Source organism: Leuciscus leuciscus (assembly GCF_965113295.1).
Source record: "Leuciscus leuciscus genome assembly, chromosome: 18".
Classification (NCBI taxonomy): domain Eukaryota; kingdom Metazoa; phylum Chordata; class Actinopteri; order Cypriniformes; family Leuciscidae; genus Leuciscus; species Leuciscus leuciscus.
Window position 1 is genome coordinate 6,532,683 of NC_138742.1, and position 22,659 is coordinate 6,555,341.

Genomic DNA, 22,659 nt, shown 5'->3' on the forward strand with positions numbered 1-22,659 from the left:
TCTTTCTTTTTTTTATGCTTTAAAATGTATAAAATGATGCAACAATCTGAAATGGAAACTCATGCTTTACCTTTGCTATAATTTAACTGTCACCGTTACACACCTTTCCAGACCTTTTGCCTAATATCAGTAACAAAGAAGAGATTAGGGTGTGGACTTGTCCGTTTCCACTGGCATGTAGTAGAGAGCTTTGAGCTTGTCAGTTATTTACTAAACTTGCCCCACTTTGCAGTGAATTAACTTCTTCCCTTAGATCTAGCAAGTATATTTATAAAGGGAAAATTTGTGTTTTGCAGAAGTATGATCTTCTTCTTATCTTGATTGTTTAGAACCTTGCAGCATTAATAGTAATAACTAATATAACTATTTCACAAGCATGAGCTGGCATGTCAAACTTACTCTCTCACTGTCTCCTCCCTCTTTCGCTCTGTTTATAAAGCCCACAGTCGTTCGCTGCTCTTCTGTTTGTCTTGAAAGCAATCATGTGGGCGACTCTCATGAAGTTAAACCTGGCCTCTGTTGGCCTGGCTCTGTTTCTGGGCTTGATCTTTCTGGTTCTGTTCGAGATCATCAGGATTAATTCCTACAGAGGTCAAACTCCTCCTGGTCCCAGACCTCTACCTTTTGTGGGTAACATACCACATTTTCTGAAGAACCCAATGGAGTTTCTGAGATCAGTGAGTCATTGCTTTGAGCTTATTTTACAGAGGCTTTGTTTTTGTGCAAAAGCATCTTATGTTCTCCTTGTGCTTGAGCTATGTTGACTTCGCTTGCAAGTGAGATGATGTCTAAACCACTTAAGTTGTGTTGAAGTGCTGTGAAATCTTCTCTGAGTAGATGCCTCAGTATGGAGAGATGACCACTTTTTATCTCGGGAGGAAGCCAGCGATACTCCTCAATACAATCCAGGTCACGAAAGAAGCCCTGGTCCAAAATGCTTCATCTTTTTCAGGAAGGCCACCTCTACCACTTCCAAACTGGATCAGTAATGGATATGGTCAGTCATACATTGTATTAATTGTAGGGTACTAGTACTGTACATCCAAGTTTTGATGAAATGGAAAAAGGGAAATAATTGTTGATAATTGCCATAACTAGCCCTGCTGTAAAATGAAGCTAAAAGTTTCTTGCGTGGTTTTTATAGTCTTCTGAAGCTAGTCTTGATCAGTGGAGCAACCAGCCAGTGAAGTTGATACTTGAAACCTCTCAAGACTGCATAAATGTGGTCTTGGTTTGGATCTGGGCCTCAAGGAGTCTACTGCTAGTCTAGACCTCTGAATCTACCAGCCAATGAGGCCGAGGTCAACATGGTCTTGGTCAATATGTTTTGGGCTGGTAGACCTATGCATCTGTTTAGGTTGTCTGTCTTTCTTTGTTCAACTTGTCTGTGTATTTCCTCGTAACTCTGAAGGTCTGTTCTCTTTCCATCAGGTATAATAATGGTCACATTTGGTCACACCTGGAGGCAGCAGAGACGGTTTGCTCTGCACACGCTCAGAAACTTTGGCCTGGGAAAGAAATCTGTGGAGGAACGTGTGACAGAGGAAAGCAGTTACCTTCTTTCTGAAATGCTCAAATCAGAAGGTTATTGAGGATTTTAATCTGTGAATGTTTTCAATGTTTAGAGGTAACTTGAGTCAAGTTCTAAACAAACTTTAAACATGCTCTTTTACCCAAGTATGTGGACATGAATTCTTAACCAAAACTTTTCAAGTCCATAGTCCCATTGTGCCTTAGTATTCAGGTTAGCCATTAAACCAAATGTGTTATTTAGCAAGCCAGCTATAATTTCAACATGTGGAGTTTCTCTTTAAACAATTAAAATACTCCTTGCCAAAAATTAAAACAAGGTTTTTTTTGTTGAAGGCAAGCCTTTCGACCCCCAACATCCAATACAGAATGCTGTTTCCAACATTATCTGTTCCATCGTCTTTGGGGATCGGTTTGACTACGATAACAAGCGCTTCGCAAACCTTCTGGAAATCCTGAAGGAGAACATCAATCACACAGGGTCACTTGTTGGGGAGGTATGATCATGTGTTAAAAATGTTTTTTGCTTAACTGTCCCAGTATCCAACCGGATCTTGCTCTACTGTCTGCATTCCCATAGGTTGTCGACACATTGCATCGTTAATCTTTAGCAATAATGTGCTAAACCTTACCAGCGGTCACATTTGTGCCGCATCAAAACCTCAGCTTTCTGAAAGTAAGTGCTCCTGTTGCTTTTTTGCTGTAAATGGCTGTCATTTTCATCACCAACACTACCTACATCAAAGTTGTCTCCAATTTTGTTTATTTGCTCGTTAAAACCATCAACAAACAATTTGATTGTCGAATAAGGCTGTATGCCACAAAGGGAACTACTTGACCAGAGTCCAATCTTGATCCTGGAAGTCCACCTTCGTAAGGCTGGAAGCTTACGCTGCTATTTTGAACCAATAATCGGAAAACAAAAGTCAGTTGAAGGATGACGTGTATAATTCAAATATTTATCTGACTCCAATATAATTAATCTGACTCCATTAAAGTTGTTGTTATTATTTAACCTCTTATTCTTTAACCCTCTGGAGTCTGAGGTGTTTTCTGGGTCCTGGAGGTGTTCTGACATGCTCTGACATTTGTGCTTATTTCTGTTACTTGTGACATTTTCATGGCTAAAGTCTTATTACACTGTATTCAGCACAAACTCTGCTACCACAATATGTCAGCAGCATGTATGTAAAAGTTTGTAGTTTTGAGATAATGAAGTTTATGCGTGGTTTGTGAAAAATTTTCACTGAAATAAGGTCATGAAATCCATACTGATTATTTCTTCACAAGACTTTTGAAAATTTTATCAGGTAGCCTAGAATATTTGCTTCAAAACTATGTGAAAATCATCCTGCGTACTCATTCAGATAAAACAATATATTGATTTAAAATTTGTAAGACTTTTAAAATGTTTAAAAATTTAAAATGTTTTGTGTAAGAAAGCTTTATGCGAGGAGGCGTGAATCATCATGAATATTGATGCATTTCACACCTGAGAAAGACAAAGACCCTCCCATAATGGCCCTATCAGGTGCTATCAGGCCCTATCATTATGAGGAACCTTGCTCTAAGAATGAGTAGAGATTTTAAAAAGAATGGCTTTTTGATTGTTTGGATTTATTTACAACACAACATAATCCAAAGATACACAACAAAGGACAAAAATAGCACATTATTGAACTCACTGATCTAAAGACTAGATTCTGAAGGGTGCATCCAATGGACACTTTACTATCCCAAAAGGCTACTGTAGAGTACTTGTTTAATGCTCAGAATGTTATTACTTAAAAGAAGTATCTACTCTGAGAGTTTGTGATTTAGGATGCAGAATTGGAAGTAACTTCTAGGCAGGTGTTTTTGGAGCAGGTTGAAACTAAACTTCTGCTGTTAATGTCGCATAGTTATCTGTAGCCTTTTTCTTTTTCAGGTGTTTAACTTGCTTCCGATCATCAAACATTTCCCAGGGCCACACCAGAAAATCTATCAGAACGGCGAAGAGTTGAAGGGTTTCTTCAGGGAATCAATCAAAGCACACAGAGAAACTCTGGATCCAGACAGTCCACGAGACTTCATTGATGCCTACCTGCTGGAGATTGAGAAAGTGAGATCATCACAACCAACCGTTCTAGAAACTGTTTAATCCACTCTTTGATGGTAGTTACTATTTGGAAAGGTGGCAGTGATTTTCCCAAGTAACATGTTCTTGGATGAACATCTTTTGTTACAAACTACCCCTTAAATTTGAAGGTTCTTCAAGCCCCAATTCCATTTCTAACCCTTATAGGAATTTTGTTCCAGGACCAACAATATCCTACAAGGTGAAATCATGGTAGGCTGCTAGATAACTAGATATGCATGGATCAATTGAAATGCTTTCTGTTTTCCTTGGATCAGCAAAAGTCCAACGAGGACTCCACGTTTCACGAGGAGAACATGATTATGTCAGTAGCTGATTTGTTCCTTGCTGGAACCGACACCACATCGACCACCATCAGATGGGGGCTCATCTACTTGGCACAAAACCCAGATTTACAAGGTACTTAGGATTAACATTGCATGTTAATGGGAATGCATGAACTGATACATGTATATCTTGCATGCTCTGTAATTCGCTTTGGATAGAAGCATCTGCCAAGTACATAAATGTAGATATAAAGGTGATAAGTAAAGTGTTCTGGGGCCTGTTTCAGAAAGGAGGTTCAACCAACTCTGAGTTAAAACTTGAACTCTGAGTTGACTTACCCTGAGATGGGAAACTCTGAGTTTTCGGTTACAGAACAGCTGAAATGAGTTAGTTCAATCAACTCTGAGTTGACCTACTCTGAGTTAAGCGCGTGCACCACAACTATAAAAAGCCATTATCAATGGAGCGCAGATATTATGAGTCACCATGGCAACAGCGGCAGACATAAAGAGGTCTACATATTTCTCACCAGTACGAACATTGTTACTGTAATTTTACAGTATTAGAACATTAATACTGTCATTTAATTAAAGGGATTACTCTTAATTCTTCTGTAATTTAAAGTAAAATCTGATGTAATTGCATTAGACTATAGAACAATTCTGCATATTTAACATACATTTTTAAAAGGTATATTTTTAATGGAACCTTCTCCCTCTACACACTTTGGTCAATCAAGAATAATTCATGCAATTGTATATTGTTTATTTGAAAGCATTAAAAGTGCAGTTTCTTGTCTCTCCTTGTATTGTTCAAATGGTTGAGGTTGATATGGGATTTAGTAATAAGTAGACCAATGCTTTCTAAAGATACCGGTAGTCATTATTACAATAATCTAATTACACTGTTGAAGATGTTATTTGTAGTTAGTAATATAAGTAACTTACCCAACTGTTATAATATCAGAGGTGAAACTGGAAGAACAGTATGTTATTCAACCTAATTTTAATTTTCATGTAGGGGCAATCCTGCAGGTGTTAGAAGAACATGGCAGCAGCTGAAAATTAAATATAAAAACATAATTCAATCAAGTAAGGCTTGAGCATATCATGGGTGTAGGCTACCTGACTTTACAAACATTTGACATATTACATAACTAAATAGCATCCAGTGTCTAGCAGTGCAGCAGCATTTTTGGCTGAGGGAATTCCTGGAGGGACTTCAGAGCCAGTCACTCCCGAAGATCCAAGGGCCTTCATAAAATGTAGAGGTTTACATATGTTTTATTTTGTATAGGCTTTTTTAGAGGCCTACAGAGGTAATATTATGTGTCTACACATCAAACAATCTACACATTCTGATTATTTCACATTTTTATGTGGAGTGGCCTATAGAATCAAAGTTTAAATCTATAAACGGGTATTCTTATCTCTCCCCCGCCCCCAGAGTGTGGAAGAACATCAACTTCTGTTGCACAGATGAACACAGTTCAGTGATTTCCAGTAAATGCCACAGTTTAATTCTGTAGAATTTGTTTAGAACTACATTATGTAACTCTAATCTACTACTGTATTTTCAGTTGTAAAGGAGTTATATAGACTTTATCTTATTAAAAAAATTGAAATAAACTGCAGTAAAAATAGCTATATTTTATTTATTAATAAAATATTATTTGTATTAATAAAAATGTACTGAAAGAATGAATGAGGTGTTTAAACACCACTTCCTCTTTAAAAAAGGGGAGGAGACCGATAGAAACTCTGGGTTTACCGAATAAAACCTGCTCCTGACCAGGTTAGGTTCACAGAGTAAGTTACCATGGTAACTGACTCTGAGTATAAGATACCTCTCTTTCAGAAACGGGCTTGACTTACTCTGCTTTCTCAGGTTTAACATACCTCCCATTCTGAAACAGAAAACTCAGAGTTTCCCTCATTTCAGGGTTAACATACTCAGAGTTTTCACTTAACCTCCTTTCTGAAACAGGCCCCTGTTCTTTTGCATTGCAAGAGTTCTGCTCTGTAATTTTTATTTATTTTTTTTGCTTCAAAGCTCTAGAGTACAAGTTTTGAGCTTTAAGTAGCCAAATGAAAATGCTGAATTGGAAAAAAATATTGCATAATTTGTAAATTCAACTAGGTTTATACAGATTTTCCTTGTAGCACACAGGTAGCCCCATCCCAAACACACCATTGTTTGAATTAGAGTAAGCTTTTAAAGCACCACAGTGTTTCATTAAGGTAACCTTCCAGTTGCTTACTTGTTGTGTTTTAACACTGAGAAATGTTCACACATGAACATTAATGACGTTACAGAGCGATGTCATGAGGAGATTGTTCAGGTGTTGGGTTACGACCGCTCTCCCAGCATGGATGACCGTGACAAACTACCGTACACAAATGCCACTGTTCATGAGTTTCAGCGCTTTGGCAACATTGTACCATCTGGCGTGATGCATGAAACAACTCAGCCCGCACAACTACGAGGATATGACATTCCCAAGGTAATGAATGGAGCCTGGATGTGTTGTTTTTATTGATTTGAAATTGTTCCACTAACAAACATCATCTTTCTAGGGCACCGAGATACTGACAAACTTAACAGCAATTTTAAGTGATAAGGAGCACTGGAAGTATCCAGACACTTTTAACCCAGAGAATTTCTTAAACGATAATGGACAATTCTTCAAACCAGAGTCTTTCCTCCCGTTCTCCTTGGGTGAGTCACCTGTGACTACGATAGCAGTAGACCAAGAGCAAAGCCAACTAGGTTAAAACCCATTGTGTTTTATCCCTATTTACCAGGTCCGAGGGTATGTCTCGGGGAGACTCTAGCTAAGATGGAGCTCTTCGTCTTCGTCACTTCTCTCTTACAGCGGATTCGTTTCTCCTGGCCACCTGGTGAGCCGCAGCCAGACATGAATGGGGTTGCTAGTGTGGTTCGCTCTCCTAAGCCATACAACATCATCTGCCACAGCCGAGGTTCCTAAGATTGACCATCAGTAACCTTTCCTGGAGTTTTCAAAGCTTCTGTAGCTGGTTTAGACAGCTTTAAAACTTGATTTTAATATTTTAGCTAAGGAATTATATTCTAGATTAATAGTTATGGATGCTGTACTATTTGTTGTAAAGTGTAAACCCTGAATATCACAATAAACTAGATGTACCGCATGGCGGTACAAAATATGACCGCCGCTCAGGCCTTCACTGGCTTTCCACAAAAATAAATGACGTGGAGCAATTTGGCTGTATTGCGTGTTTATGTATATACCTAAAAAAAGTAGTAGTATGTGCATGTCTGTGTGTGTGTTTGTGTATGTGTGTGTCTGTGTGTGTGTGTGTCTGTCTGTGCGTGTATGTATGCGTGCGTACATGTGTGTGCGCGTTTGTGTGTGTGTGTCTGTGCATGTGGATTTGTATGTGTGTGTATGGGTGTGTGTCTGTGCGTGTGGATGTCAGTGTGTGTGCATGCTTGCGTTTGTTTGTATTCCTGCATGTGTGTGTGTGACAGTATCATCCTAAACCAGCAACCCTTCGCTCAACACCACCATCTACAGGCCGATGAGTGTACAGTCACTAAATGTGCACATAAATGAATTTATTTTATACCCCCCCATGGATGAAATTCTACGAAACTTAGCATACCCCCAGAGGATGTCAAGTTAATCATACACATGAAATATGGTGCAGTTCTGAACATCTCAACTGAAGATAGGGGCGATTAAAGCAGAATAATATTGCATTTTCATTTTTTATGGGAGGGGCGCAAATCACAAATGAGTGATTATGGGCTAGGTTGATGTGGGCCCTTAAGACCAACATACCATAAAAATTTCTTCATCCTCGGTGCCACGGTTCAGGTAGTTATTTAGGAAAAACTGCATTTTTTGGGTTTGGGGGGGCCCAGCGCGGGGGGGGGGAGTGGCCCCCGGGGACCAAACGAAAGTTTTCCGTAGAAGTCTAGTGGGGCTACATGCCCACCAAATGTCATGTTCCCCGGTGTTTCGGTGTCCCTGGTATCGTTGACGAAAAATTCAGTAGATGACGAAAAAAAAAAGAAAAAAAACTTTGACAATCCCTATATGACCGCCGCTACGCTAGCGGCGGTTATAATTACTGCAGTGTTGTAGTACCACTGTAAATCTTTGTTTCTCTCGTGATGTAATCTCTCATGTGATAGCTTATATTACTACCTAGACAAGCCTGTACAGGTCAAAACTAGATGTATGGCTATTCACGTGGAGCTGTAGCCTGAACACACCCTGTTAGTGTGCATGTTTGAAACTGGTTGAGTTCATGCATCATGTACGTCATGGTACTATATCTATATGCCCCCAACAATCAATTCATATGAGTGGATAAAAAACACAAATGCTTTAAAATCAAAGTTTTCATTTAATGCAGATCCTTTTTGACAATATTTTATCAAACCAGTGTCATTTTAGCAGGATGCATGTATTGTATGCAAATGTAGTATATTTTAAAATACGTAAATCTCATTAAAAAATAAAGTCTTGTGAACATTTCTTCTAAAACATTTAAAAATTTTAAATGTGTAAATATTAGTATATAAAGTTATAATCATATAAATCTCATACTCTAAGACTAAGGAAAACAACCCACGAGTTGCCTAATCGGTTCATACAACTTCCTGAATTTTGCAGATATTTCCTGATTGGTGCGTGACCACATACAAGAATCAAGTGCTTTTGTGTTCTTCAAAGATGTAAACAGCGATTTCTATAATATATTTTAGAGTACAATTCTTCATCTGGTCAAAAGTAAAAAATAAAATAAAAAAAAGGTCAAAAATCCATGTATCCTTATTACTGCTATTGTCTGTGGTCATCCAGGCCAGGTTGCTGAGGTCACAGTTTAGTGAAGGAAAATGTTCACATTTGTAGCGGCTGCTTTGGTCATCTGGTCAAATGTCCTGTTTTTAGACAGCAGAGTATTGAGGGATAACTTATCCGTAAACACTGGCTACCACTCCAGAGTTTAGACTTGTCCTGTGCTGTAGTTTAGTGTCTGCGGGGAGAAGGAATGTTTGGACACCTAATCCCTGTAGAATCACCACATCAGGCATAGATGCCAAGAGCTGGCGGACAGAAGCGTAGCCGTTCAGCACCACTGAGTCCAGGAGGAGCGGGCAGGACCTGCGTGCTTTACTCAAAGTGACGCCTGCAGGATATTGGACCATCAGATCCCGAAGTGCTTTCTTCAGCTTCATCAGGTCAGTGCTTGGTTCTGATGGATGGGTCATATTATATATAGAAAAAAATCTTGTTACTATTGTCCCACATTAAATGTACAGTATAACATGCACAACAACAGCATAATTGCAATTTTGTAATAAAAGTTGTTGGTCTGGGAGATAACGTAAAGATGGTTACCTTTTTGTAAGGGGACATTTCAATCTACATGTCCCCTTACAAAAAGGTAATCATGGAACTATTTTGATTCATAAACTACCCTCACAGACTTACTAGTGTGTAGCTAAACTGTCGCGTTAACTTCTCTTTGGATAAAAGTTTCATAAGTAGTAAAATGACCTGTCATTTACTCACTTGTATCGGATGATGGTGGTGCTCCTTTAGCGAGCACTGCACTGTACAGTGTCATGACACCCGAACCTCCGGTACCGTTCTGTGTCATCTTTAACGACTGCGATGTGACCGATCTTTTTAATTATGAAAGCGATATTCCGTTCATGTGAAGTAATAGTCACTGACCCGTGACCATTGAATCGATCAGTAAAATAACAGCAAAATATATCAGCCTACTTTGAACGAAGTTAAACACCGTCTCTGGCATTTAAACGTATCGAAACTAACATGTATGACTCATTTGGATATGAATCATTTTACTGAACCGACACGTTTGAACTTTAGTGAATCTGTTAAAATGATTCAACGATTCTTTTGAAATATCACTTTAATAATGTAGCCGTAGCGATTTACCACCATTTCAATGGTAGGCTAGTCATAAGTAGATTTCTCGGTTTGTTGATATCACTTACAAAAAAGCAAAGTGTGAGGCATGTTTATTATATTATGGTAAAATCATGCAATTATCATGATAAAAATCACACATTATTAGGACTACTATTTACACCCTTTGCAGGCTACAACACTTGAAAAATGTATTAGTCAACTCAACTGTGAAAATTGTTGTATTGTTGCCGTTTTGTGGTCCTGGAGTTTGGTATAACCTGCATTTACGATTCCGTCTGATTTGCGGTTCAATCGATTCACTACAAAGAACCGATACCAAAATATGAATCGCGAGCCAAACCTTATGCTTTCGTTTCTAATTCGTTTCCCCAGAAAGAAGAACGCTAATAGTACGGGCTTCCTTGTTTTGCAGACAGACGACGCCTTTTATCAACACGGAAACTTATGTCAAAAATTAATCTAAAACGATATAAGAATTCGATAATGCTGTCCATTGACATGAGATGTAGGCTAAGTGAGAAGCAGTTAACGCCAGTTTTCATGACGATGATCAAAAACAAGCTCACTTCTCATTTACTTTTCCCCTTTACATATTTTGGGATAAGTTGCCTTTCACTTCTTCCTATGAGGTAAATTTAAATAAATAAATATAAAAGAAAAAGCACACTTGCTGATTTGATGCCTTTTATTTTGAGCAGTGACACTTCCAAAGTGGTAGAAATAGCCAAATTCACCATGGTATTCTGCATGTTCTATTTACTCGTTTATTGAACATCATAAAACGCTACGAATTATTGCATGAGGTTGCATCAGATATAGATGTTTGATAAATGTAACTGAATGATTGCATTCATCACCATGGTATTTATTGATGTTTCCGAGGTATTTTAAAATACACACTATTTTATTACACATTTTATAATTTGCAATGCCAAAGTACCGCCAAACATAAAATCCACCAAATGTGTAAATGAGGTATTGCTTATGGTTGCATCGTTCATTTCATCATTTTGACTGAATTTTGCTTCACCTTGCTTTGTCCTAGTTGTAGCCTACTGTGTTTCTCACCTTTACACGTCTTTTGCAGGCGTGTCATTAATGAGGAACAATGATCTTTTCTGATTAGACGTCATGGTTGGCCTTACTGCAGTCATCCAGTTTCTATAGTCTGACAAACCAGTTCTTGGAAACCACTAAAGCATTCTCTCTGGGAAAGGAAAGGAAATGGGAAACGGGAGTGTTTTCCTTCTCTCATAGGTGCTTGCAAAGTCTAAACCTTCTGTTTGAATGTTCATAATTACACCGGCCTGCATCATATTTGCTAAATGAAACCCAATAATTGTTTCTGGAATTTGAACTGATTCCAAAATCTCTCCAGCATGGCACTTTCTTACAACGTGATGCATTTTTTAGCATTCTTGCTTTCGACATCCATGTATAAGGTGAAGACGTCTTGTATTTTCCCTTAATCACCAGAATAACTGCTACAAAGATTCCTCTCTTCCTCTGAGCCAGGTAACAACTGTCTGCTCCAAATATTTTGGAATGTTGTTGAGCCTATTCATGTGCCCCAAAGGTTTTCACCTGGTTTCGGGCGTGAGGACCAAAGGTTATCAGAGATCTTGAAGAGACACCACCCACAACAAAAGTCTCTTAAGTTTTGTCATGATCTCTTCTACTGCTGTGAAATTGAGAATAAAAGTTGTACGTGATGCAGGTTTTTGTTGATATTTATGCACTCTGCATCATCAAATTAATAAATTTTAGATAATTTTGCAAATCAGCAGAATTGTACTTTTCAATATGCAGCAGGGCTGTGTTATATAGGCAGAATTTACTTTCTGTTTATTTTGTTTGATATATTAAGATGCAGGTATCATAGCTGTATTCATCAAATCAGTGATACTAACACAGCTGAAAGGGTTAACAGCTTGTCAAACTCTCTCACTGTCTCCTCCCTCTTTCGCTCTGTTTATAAAGCCCACAGTCGTTCGCTGCTCTTCTGTTTGTCTTGAAAGAAATCATGTGGGCGACTCTCATGAAGTTAGACCTGGCCTCTGTAGGTCTGGCTCTGTTTCTGGGCTTGATCTTTCTGGTTCTGTTTGAGATCATCAGGATTAATTCCCACAGAGGTCAAACTCCTCCTGGTCCCAGACCTCTACCTTTTGTGGGATCATTACCACATTTGCTAAAGAAGCCAATGGAGTTCATAAGATCAGTGAGTCTGCTGTTTTCTTGGTATGGGCTTATCATTGAACTCTGACCTATTTTGAAATTAGATGTTTAATTTACAAAACATATGTTCAGAAACATTTTCTTAGATTAAATGCACTTGTGAATGTTCTCCGAGTAGATGCCTCAGTATGGAGAAATGTCCACTGTGTATCTTGGGAGGAAGCCGATGATAATCCTCAACACAATCCAGGTCACGAAGGAAGCCCTGGTTCAGGAAGCTTTTTCTGGAAGACCGTATATGCCTCTTATAGAATGGATAACAAATGGACTTGGTGAGTAACATGGTATTATGATGCTTGAAGTGGATTTTGTACTATTTCATTCTAAACTTTAGAGTCACTCTTAATAATAAAGGTCCCAAAAGGGGGTTTTGTTTGCATGCCGTAAAAGACCCATTTTGGGTTCCCTAAACAAGAACCTCACTGAATAGTTGTTTAAAGTATAGGCCTGTATGTATATGCATGTGTGTATATATATATATACACTTTTTTTCCCATAGCATACAGAACATTTGAAAAATCTTTTGGCACTATATTGGATATTTTTTGCAATAAAAAGGTTCATTAGACATTAAATATTCTACATGGAATCATAGATGCCAATAAAGAACCATTATTTTTAATGGTGTGCGGTCGATCTCGAGTCACTTTGCTTTAAAAATGTGACTGCAAATTTAGCTCAGATTTGACATTAGAACGTTGGTTCTCTCTTTTTCTCAGGTATAATAATGGTCACGTTTGGTCACTCGTGGAGGCAGCAGAGAAGGTTTGCTCTGCACACGCTCAGGAATTTTGGCCTGGGAAAGAAATCAGTGGAAGATCGTGTGATAGAGGAAAGCCGCTATCTGATTTCTGAATTTCTTAAAGCAGAAGGTATGAATTTTTCATCCTTTAGAACTCTCAAACTAGCTCATCTGTGTCAAACATCACCCAAAGGACTCTTTCTTAAACATTTCTTGTAGTGACATTAACATTTTTGTATTTAAATGATGAGGATGTATATTTTGCAACTTTTTTACAAATACTTGCACAATTTAACTCTTTCCTCGCCATGCAGCGTTTTTTTTTTTCTTGCAGGCCACCGCCAGGTTTTTTGAACATCTTCACAAAATTTTCATGGCCCCCAGAATATTTTGTTGTATGACTATCTGAACATGCAATATGTCAAAAAAAGGACAAGCCTCTGCTTTAGACAAACAAACAAAAAAATATTCTAGCTTAATGCATTATTTTTTATCAACCCTTGTATGTGAGTAAGTTTCATTAAAAAAAGCAAAATTTTGAGCAAACAATTTAGAAAATTGCGGTTTTGTCAAAGATTCAGAACAATGATCAAAAAGCTTCACAGTCTCTCGTCCTTGGCAGTTTAATGTTGATGATCGCGTTATTTTACACATGCATCTGCTTACATATGCTATCGCTTGTTTCTGCTTCTTTTTTCCTGTGTTTTGATCAGGAGATTCAGTCTTCTTATAGATGATGTGTAATAGCACCCCCTACTGTACAACAGTGAAAAATTCCGTCAATGGTGTTAAATTCAAATTTATATTATTAAATGTGTTGCGTAACACACGAGAATGAACCTCATTGGTTCTTGCAGAAGCTAAAATGTGCTGCGTAACACAAGAATGAACCTCATTGGTTCTTGCGGAAGCTCAGACATGCTGTGTAATCACACTAGAATGAAAGCCGAAAAATTCCGTCAATGGCGGGTAAAGAGTTACATTCAAATTTCTATTTAAAATGGATTGGATATAAAAGCACTGGCATATTTCCACTCATACTGATGCATGTTTATTTGCAGGCAAGTCAATGAACCCCCAGCATGCATTACAGAATGCAGTTTCCAACATTATCTGTTCCATCGTGTTTGGAGATCGCTTCGATTATGATGACAAGCGCTTCTCATACCTTCTGAAAATCCTGAATGAAAACTTCATCCTTGCAGCGTCAGCTACAGGACAGGTATGATCATCACATTCTTAATTTTTTGGTAGAAATGATTAATTATTATTATTTTCATTTTATTAATTTATTGATTAAAGGGTTAGTTCACCTAAAAACGAAAATTCTGTCATTATTTACTCACCCTCATGTCGTTTCAAACCCATAAGACTTTTGTTCATCTTCAGAACACAAATTGAGATTTCACGCAACTACCACTTTGACGCTTCAAAAAGTTAATAAAGAGAATGTTAAACTAATCCATATGAATTGAGCAGTTTAGTCAACATTTTTAAATCACTTTATATGATAGATATGATATATGATATCATATTATATAATATGAACATAAAGAGAATCTCAATGGAACCTGATTGACGCGTGAGAACAAACCTCATTGGTTCTTGCGGAAGCTCAAACGTGCTGCGTAACACGAGAATGAACCTCATTGGTTCTTGCAGAAGCTTAAACGTGCTGTGTAACACGAGAATGAACCTCATTGGTTCTTGCGGAAGCTCAAACGTGCTGCGTAACACGAGAATGAACCTCATTGGTTCTTGCAGAAGCTTAAACGTGCTGCGTAACACGAGAATGAACCTCATTGGTTCTTGCAGAAGCTTAAACGTGCTGTGTAACACGAGAATGAACCTCATTGGTTCTTGCGTAAGCTTAAACGTGCTGCGTAACACAAGAATGAACCACATTGGTTCTTGCAGAAGCTTAAACGTGCTGCGTAACACGAGAATGAACCTCATTGGTTCTTGCAGAAGCTCAAACGTGCTGCGTAACACGAGAATGAACCACATTGGTTCTTGCAGAAGCTTAAACGTGCTGCGTAACACAAGAATGAACCTCATTGGTTCTTGCAGAAGCTTAAACGTGCTGCGTAACACGAGAATGAACCTCATTGGTTCTTGCAGAAGCTTAAACGTGCTGTGTAACACGAGAATGAACCTCATTGGTTCTTGCAGAAGCTCAAACGTGCTGAGTAACACGAGAATGAACTTCATTGGTTCTTGCAGAAGCTTAAACGTGCTGCATAACACAAGAATGAACCTCATTGGTTCTTGCAGAAGCTCAAACGTGCTGCGTAACACGAGAATGAACCTCATTGGTTCTTGCAGAAGCTTAAACGTGCTGTGTAACACGAGAATGAACCTCATTGGTTCTTGCGTAAGCTCAAACGTGCTGCGTAACACAAGAATGAACCTCATTGGTTCTTGCGTAAGCTCAAACGTGCTGCGTAACACGAGAATGAACCTCATTGGTTCTTGCAGAAGCTCAAACGTGCTGTGTAACACGAGAATGAACCTCATTGGTTCTTGCGTAAGCTCAAACGTGCTGCGTAACACGAGAATGAACCACATTGGTTCTTGCTGAAGCTCAAACGTGCTGCGTAACACGAGAATGAACCTCATTGGTTCTTGCAGAAGCTCAAACGTGCTGTGTAACACGAGAATGAACCTCATTGGTTCTTGCGTAAGCTCAAACGTGCTGCGTAACACAAGAATGAACCTCATTGGTTCTTGCTGAAGCTCAAACGTGCTGCGTAACACAAGAATGAACCTCATTGGTTCTTGCAGAAGCTCAAATGTTTTGCGTAACAAGAAAGAACATCATTAGTTCAATATACACAACTGATGTGTGAGTCGATGAATTTTTTATATGTGAATAAAAGCATAAAAAAAATCTATTCATCATATAAAGCGATCATGTCTCAGAAAAATTGGACTAAACCGCTGAATTTATATGGTTTAGTTTTACGATCTCTTTATGAACTTTTTGAAGAGTCAAATTTTTTTTTTTTTTTTTTTTTTTTATTTATTTATTTGATAGGGACAATGCACATTAATGAACATCTGCATTGAAACAACAAAAACAGACGTAAACATGCCAGATTATAGCCACAGGGCTAATTTACATCCGTAGTCCCTTGGCAAATTACAGAAATACAAAACTTGTAACATACAAAATGACAAAAATGAATAAGTACAAGCAAAGTAAAATAAAAGTCACTTAATGGTCACAAGACTGGTTTGCTTTAAGCCACACTTTGAGTTTGGTTTTAAATATAGGAAATGTGGAACATTCCCTGACAGTGATGGGGATACTGTTCCATAACTTACAAGCCTTCACAGACAGAGCATTTTGTCCAAAGGCTGTTCTTCTGAAAGGCACCTCACAGTCACCTCTAGCGGAGGCCCTACCTAACTACCTAAATTGGTAGTTGCGTAGCTGTCAACGGAGGGACAGACATCGCTCAGATTTCATCAAAAAGATCTTTATTTGTGTTTCCGAAGATGAACAAAAGTCTAACAGGTTTGGAGCAACATGAGAGTGAGTAATTAATAACAGAATCTTCTTTTTTGGGTGAACTATCTCTTGAGTACATAATGCCTGATACAGTTAAATAGTATGGATGCACTGATGTTTAAATTCTGACAAATCATGTGACCTGCACTGTCTGCATTCTCATTGCTATATACTGCATGACATCATGCATTTGCATAAAGTTAGGTTCACTTTAGTTTACTCTTCAGTTGCATTTTTAATTATTGTTTTTTATTATTTGATTTGATTTCAATCTATACACATTTAGTTATACTCCCTATTATAATATTTTATAAACTAGAAATGTAATGGATGAATTCCAAGCTATGGAAGTGATGGATGAACTTCTATATGTTCCTCAACTTTTAACTGCAAGTTAAAATATTTACTTAATATTGAAATATGTTTACTTGATGATAAGAATATTTATTTTGTATGAAGTGAATAAAATGCACTGAAAGGAAGACTCAAATGTGAAAAAGATTTCAAACCAAGGCAGCCATCATCTTATTGTCTATCTTAGATTTTCAACTTAGTGCCCTTCATCAAGCATTTCCCTGGGCCACACCAGAAGGTCAAGCAGAATGCCAATGAGTTAGTGGGTTTCATCGGGGAACAAGTTAAAGAACACAAAGAAACTCTGGATCCAGACAGCCCGCGAGACTTCATTGATGCCTACCTGCTGGAGATCGAGAAAGTGAGATCACTGTTACTGAAAGAAGGGTTCTCACATGCATATATGTAAAACAAGATATTTTTAGCTGTAGTAAACTGATAGTTTTGTTTTACCTGGAGCAGCAAAAGTCCAACAAAGACTCCACGTTTCATGAGGAGAACCTGGTTATGTCGACAGCTGATTTGTTCCTGGCTGGAACCGACACCACATCGACCACCATTAGATGGGGGCTCATCTACTTGATTCAAAACCCAGATGTACAAGGTACTAGAGCTAAAAATTAGACATTAGACATTAGACACCACATAGACCACCATTAGATGGGGGCTCATCTACTTGATTCAAAACCCAGATGTACAAGGTACTAGAGCTAAACATTAGCAGTATATAAGAATACTACAGGAATCTTCTCAGAATTGCAATTTAACATTCAAGTCTGAGATATAGACTGGCAATCGCAAGAATTTATTCTCACAATTCAATATAATTTTTTCTCAGAATTGCGGATTTAACTTGCAATTCTGTGAAAGAATAAGTAGCATAAAGTAGCATTAGAGTAGTATATGCTAGTGAACAGATTACATAAATCTTTTGTTCATCAGTCAGTAAAATTAATTAATCAGAATTGGGGGGCTAAGTGGGCCTCAGGATTCTGAAAAATAGAAAGGACTAAATCAATGGACTGCAGCTGGCTGCGTATTTACATATATGTGGTTTTTGTATCAAGTGGTGTTTATTGTATTGTGTTTTATTATTTGATGTGGATGTCGATGTGAGACCGTAAAGGCTGTGGGATGCGAGACAATTTTTTTTGGAAGATCGAGATTCCAACAATAAAATGAACATTTTAATTAATTTCAAATTGAAAAAAAAATCTGGAAAAAAGTGTGAGAAACTTTCCATTGTAAGAAAAAAAAGTCAGAATTTTGAGATTCTGAGAATTGTGAGATTCTGATTATGCCAAAATGGGCATTTTTATTTTTGGAAACAAGTTTTTTTTGTGGTGGAAACAAGATTCCATAGCAGTCACATTAGCAAAATTTCGCATTCCATTGTCAATAACATAGATGTATAAAGGTCTTCTCACAAAGAAATCACTTTCAAAACAAGCAGCTTTCTTGAACTTGAATATGAGCGAAATCATCTCGGGTTAAGATTGTAACCCTTGTTCCCTGAGAAGGGAACAAGACACTGCGTCGATGACGACACTTTGAGGAATGCCCCTTAGCTTAACACGTCTGCCGTATGAATGAAACTAATAAAATCCTGATTGCAACTGCGTCATGATGTAGCATGTGACTGCATACACGGAAGGTACAAAGGGATGCCGGCACACAACAGTGTTAGCTTCGCGATGAAGCAAGTCGCTCCCAGGCAGGGGGAGACGTGGAAAAGGGACGCAGTGTCTCATTCCTTTCTCAGGGAACAAGCTTTACAGTCGTAAACCGAGACGTTCCCTTTTAAGGGAACCCGCACTGCGTTTATGACGACACTTTGGGGAACGAATACCCCTCGTCAGCCTGTACCTAGTGTGAAGCTGTCTCAGGCCCAACTTAGGACGAGAGCACTCATGCGCCCGGCGTAGAAGGGAGGTCCAGACCAAAAAATCTTGTGAATTTGTGCGGAGTGGCCCAGCCAGCCGCATCACATACCTCTTTGATAGGAGCCCCTGAAAGGAGGGCTCTAGAGGACGCCATGCCTCTAGTTGAGTGGCGAAGGCAAGGTTAAAGGAATACTCCACTTTAAAATGAAAATTCTGTCATCATATACTCACCCTCATGTTGTTTCAACAAACCTGTATGAATTTCTTTCTTCTGCTGAACAGAAAGGAATATATTTAGAAGAATGTCAGTAACCAGACAGTTTCTGGGTCCCATTGACTTCCATAGTATATTTTTTTCCTACTATGGAAGTCAATGGGACCCAGAAACTGTCTGGTTACTGACATTCTTCTAAATATCTTCCTTTCTGTTCAGCAGAAGAAAGAAATTCATACAGGTTTGTTGAAACAACATGAGGGTGAGTATATGATGACAGAATTTTCATTTTAAAGTGGAGTATTCTTTAAGGCAAACTGCGCACCTGATAGGCCAAGGAAATAGCATGATCTATCCAGTTGCTGATGGTCTGCTTGGAAGTGAGGAGCCCCTTCCTGGGTGACCCAAAACACACCAGCAACTGGTCTGACTTCCTCCACTGAGATGACTTCTGTATGTAAATACTAAGCGCTCTGACAGAACAGAGCAGATGAAGTCTCTCATCTTCCACCATCACATGAGGAAGAGGATAAAAAAAGGCTGCAGAACCATAGAGTGTGCCATATTAGAGGGCAACTTAGGCACATAACCCGGGTCTGGGGTGCAAGATAGCCTTAACTCTACCGGGAGCAAACTCCAGGCACTCAGGAGATATAGAGAGGGCCTGGAGATCTCACACTCTCTCAAAAGATGTGATGGCGAGGAGAAAGGCTACCTTGAGAGTGAAGTACTTGGTTGCAGCTGACTCCAGAGGTTCGAAGGGGGCTGCAACCAGCACTTCGAGAACCACTGCCAGACCTCATGTGGGAACTCTGGTCTGAGTCGCAGGCTTCATCCTCCATGCACTATGGAGGAACCGTACGACCAACCCTCCCAAAGGTCCATCACCAAGAGGAATGTGGAAAGCTGCAATGGCACCCACGTACACCTTAAGTGTGGACGGGGTAAGACCAGCGAAGACGAGATTTAAGAGGAACTCCAGCACTGAAGCTACCGGGCAGTTAACTGGGTCCATGCCACGCTCTCTACACCAAGTGGTGAAACAGTGAACAGTGTACCAATACCACACACAGTGGACAGTGTGTCGCCTCTCGAGATGCGAATAGATCCACCTTCACTGGGCCGAACCTCTCGCATACCGACTTCAAGTCGGGGTGAAGTCTCCATTCCCCGGGCCTTAGCCCCTGCCTCGACAGGATGTCTGCCCCCCGATTCTGGTCCCCTGGGACGTACATTGCTCTGAGAGACAACAGTTTATCTTGGGACCACAGGAGGATTTGATGCGTCAGTCTGGATAGAGAGGGCACAATCTCAGACCCCCTGATGATTCAGATGGGACACCACCGACATATTGTCTGTTCGCATGAGAACATGGTGACCCTTGAGGTCTGGGAGGAAGCTCCTCCGAGCCCAGAAGACCACCAATATTTCTGGGCAGTTTATGTGCCAAGAAGAATGCTAGTCCTGCCACAGACCTCTCGTAAAGCGGCCGTCCATGACCGCGCCCCAGCCCGTGATGGATGTGTCTGTCAAAAGGTGTAAGGTGCAAGGGGAGAGAGCTAGGCCGATCGGAAGAACCCGATATTGGAACGCTTCCCCCCTGAAAGTGAACCTCAGGTACTGTGAGATGGAAGGATGGATATGTGGAAGAATGTGTCTTTTAGTTTCATTCATACTTCAGACGCATTACACTAAGGGACATTCCCCTAAGTGTTGTCTTTGACGCAGTGCGAAATGTGTCCATACCTTTTTCTGCAGTTAATTCAGAACCATTTAGTGTAATGAGTGACTTACTGTTAATAGGTAATTTAGATGCTCTGTCTATTATTGGCCTTTTCGCCGTTTTCAACACCAACAGCCTTGTAAGAAACAAGACGTAAATCTTTAACTCCTACTAACCTTCAAGCGCCAGAAAATGCAATTTCGCTTTTATCTCTCACACAGAGCGATGTCATGAGGAGATTGTTCGTGTGTTGGGTTATGACCGCTTGCCCAGCATGGATGACCGTGACAAACTACCGTACACCTACGCCACTGTTCACGAGATTCAGCGTTATGCCAATATTGTACCACTGGGGGTGACTCATGAAACGATTCGTCCAACAAAACTACGAGGATACGACATTCCTCAGGTAATGAATGGAGCCTGGATGAATTAAGTTATCTAAGTGATTACGCACTAAAAATTTTGTTTATCATTTTGTAAAAACCTGATTTAAATTCTCTTTTAGATGGACTTTGTTAATGTTTCCCAGTCATAAATAGAATTTTCTTGCCGCAATAAATATTCATGTACTTTTTTTTGACAAGTCCTAATTTAAACTGTAAGTATAAGGAAGCTAGACTAGATATTATATTAAGATTAAATAGAGTTATGTGCTGTACTTATACTATCAATTAAATGAATCTTTTATAAATATATATGTAATATTATCATGTAAAACATTAACCCTTAAATTGACCCTGGGTTTTGTGAAAAGCTTTATTTAACTCTAATTTTCCTCATACAGGGAACTATGATCCTAACAAACTTGACAGCAATTTTCAGCAATAAGGAGCACTGGAAGCATCCCGAATCATTTAACCCGGAGAATTTCCTGGATGAGAACGGACGCTTCAGCAAGCCGGAGTGTTTCATGCCGTTCTCACTGGGTGAGTCAGGCATTTCTGATATTATTAAACACAAAGGTTACTGGACTAATATTACACGCAAATAAATATTTAGGCCTAAATTGAAGATTTATGTATTTTTGTTTTGCATATAAAATATTCATCCATGTGGATTACACAGTTTTAACATAAGCAAATTTATAAACGCAATGTGATGCCTATTTGTCAGTCATACTTAAATTAAACAGGTACGATTTCTGTAATAGTACTAATTAACTGAATGTGTTTTAAATGCACAATTAACAAGTTTATATATTTGTCATCAATAATCCAATTTGTCTCATACAACTGAATAATGCTTGTTCCACGGCTATTCATATGCATACTTTTAAACTGAATAGATTTAATTGTTTTCACAATGATTTATACTGATTTGAAAATAGGATTATTTAAATAAAATACTTGGAATTTGCAAATAAACTATGCCATGATTTATTTATTTTTTTGTGCAGAAATCATCGTCATTTATGAATGACTAACATACATGCATCACATGACATTTACTGTGTACTATTTATTTTAAAACTCTGTAATCTGAATGAATGGAAACTCTATATGCAACTCAAATACATAAATCTTAAATTTAGGCCTAAATATTTGTGTGCTGGTTTATCAGGTCCGAGGGTCTGTCCCGGCGAGACGCTGGCGAGGACGGAGATCTTCCTGTACATCACGTCTCTCCTACAGCGGATTCATTTCTCCTGGCCACCAGATCCACAGCCTCTGGACATGGATGGGATCATGGGTATCGTCCGCCTTCCTCAGACTTTCAACATCATCTGCTGCAGCAGAGATACTGAAGAGTGACCGTCAGTAACTCGAAATATCAGACTGACATCATCATGTCATCATACATACTGAAGAACAACAATAAGAACAAAGCTGACACAAAAGAGCATGTTGGCTCATCTAAATCATCATATCTAATAAATTATTCATTCTATAAATTAACTGTTGTCATCTCTTGTTTGTAAAATGGCTTCTTCTTTTTTTTATATTTCACTCGTCACGGAGAAACGCCCTCTAGTGGAGAATAGTTTACTACATTTTCCTTCAAATTAAGAGTCTGTTAACTACCCAAATTTAAAGGGGTTACATCTAATTGGCCTTTTCACCATTTTCCACACTGCGGCCTTATTTGCATTTGCTAAGCATCAAAA

General features: G+C 38.8%; 2 protein-coding genes and 1 long non-coding RNA gene across 7 annotated transcripts in view; 1 reads left to right on the plus strand and 2 right to left on the minus strand.

The window, feature by feature from the left end:
* The first annotated feature begins 90 nt into the window (after positions 1 to 90).
* Positions 91 to 22,450, plus strand: LOC309480914 (cytochrome P450 2B1-like). Of its 5 annotated transcripts, none has more exons than XM_082145636.1 (10): positions 10,427 to 10,516; positions 10,975 to 12,105; positions 12,241 to 12,394; positions 12,842 to 12,994; positions 13,926 to 14,086; positions 16,920 to 17,093; positions 17,195 to 17,336; positions 20,774 to 20,961; positions 21,340 to 21,481; positions 22,116 to 22,450. In XM_082145636.1, the coding sequence occupies exons 2-10, from the start codon at positions 11,911 to 11,913 to the stop codon at positions 22,304 to 22,306; spliced, it is 1,500 nt and encodes a 499-aa protein (XP_082001762.1). In that variant the 5' UTR covers positions 10,427 to 10,516; positions 10,975 to 11,910; the 3' UTR covers positions 22,307 to 22,450. The 5 variants fall into 5 exon arrangements, with proteins under 5 accessions (XP_082001766.1, XP_082001764.1, XP_082001762.1 ...); XM_082145637.1 differs by lacking the exon at positions 10,427 to 10,516 and having other exon boundaries at positions 10,966 to 11,402; positions 11,868 to 12,105; XM_082145640.1 differs by lacking the exons at positions 10,427 to 10,516; positions 10,975 to 12,105 and adding an exon at positions 91 to 677.
* LOC309481005 lies at positions 8,309 to 9,795 on the minus strand. The gene is made up of 2 exons (XR_014199820.1): positions 9,501 to 9,795; positions 8,309 to 9,180 (listed from the first exon to the last, which is right to left on the minus strand). It is a non-coding gene; the product is annotated as an uncharacterized lncRNA (long non-coding RNA).
* Positions 14,101 to 22,659, minus strand: part of LOC309480930 (uncharacterized protein) — a 232,148-nt gene continuing 223,589 nt past the window's right edge. The window contains exon 2 of the mRNA XM_082145676.1: positions 14,101 to 15,529. Within this exon, the coding sequence (XP_082001802.1) occupies positions 14,368 to 15,529 (1,162 nt within the window). The 3' untranslated portion in view covers positions 14,101 to 14,367. The remainder of the gene's footprint in view (positions 15,530 to 22,659) is intronic.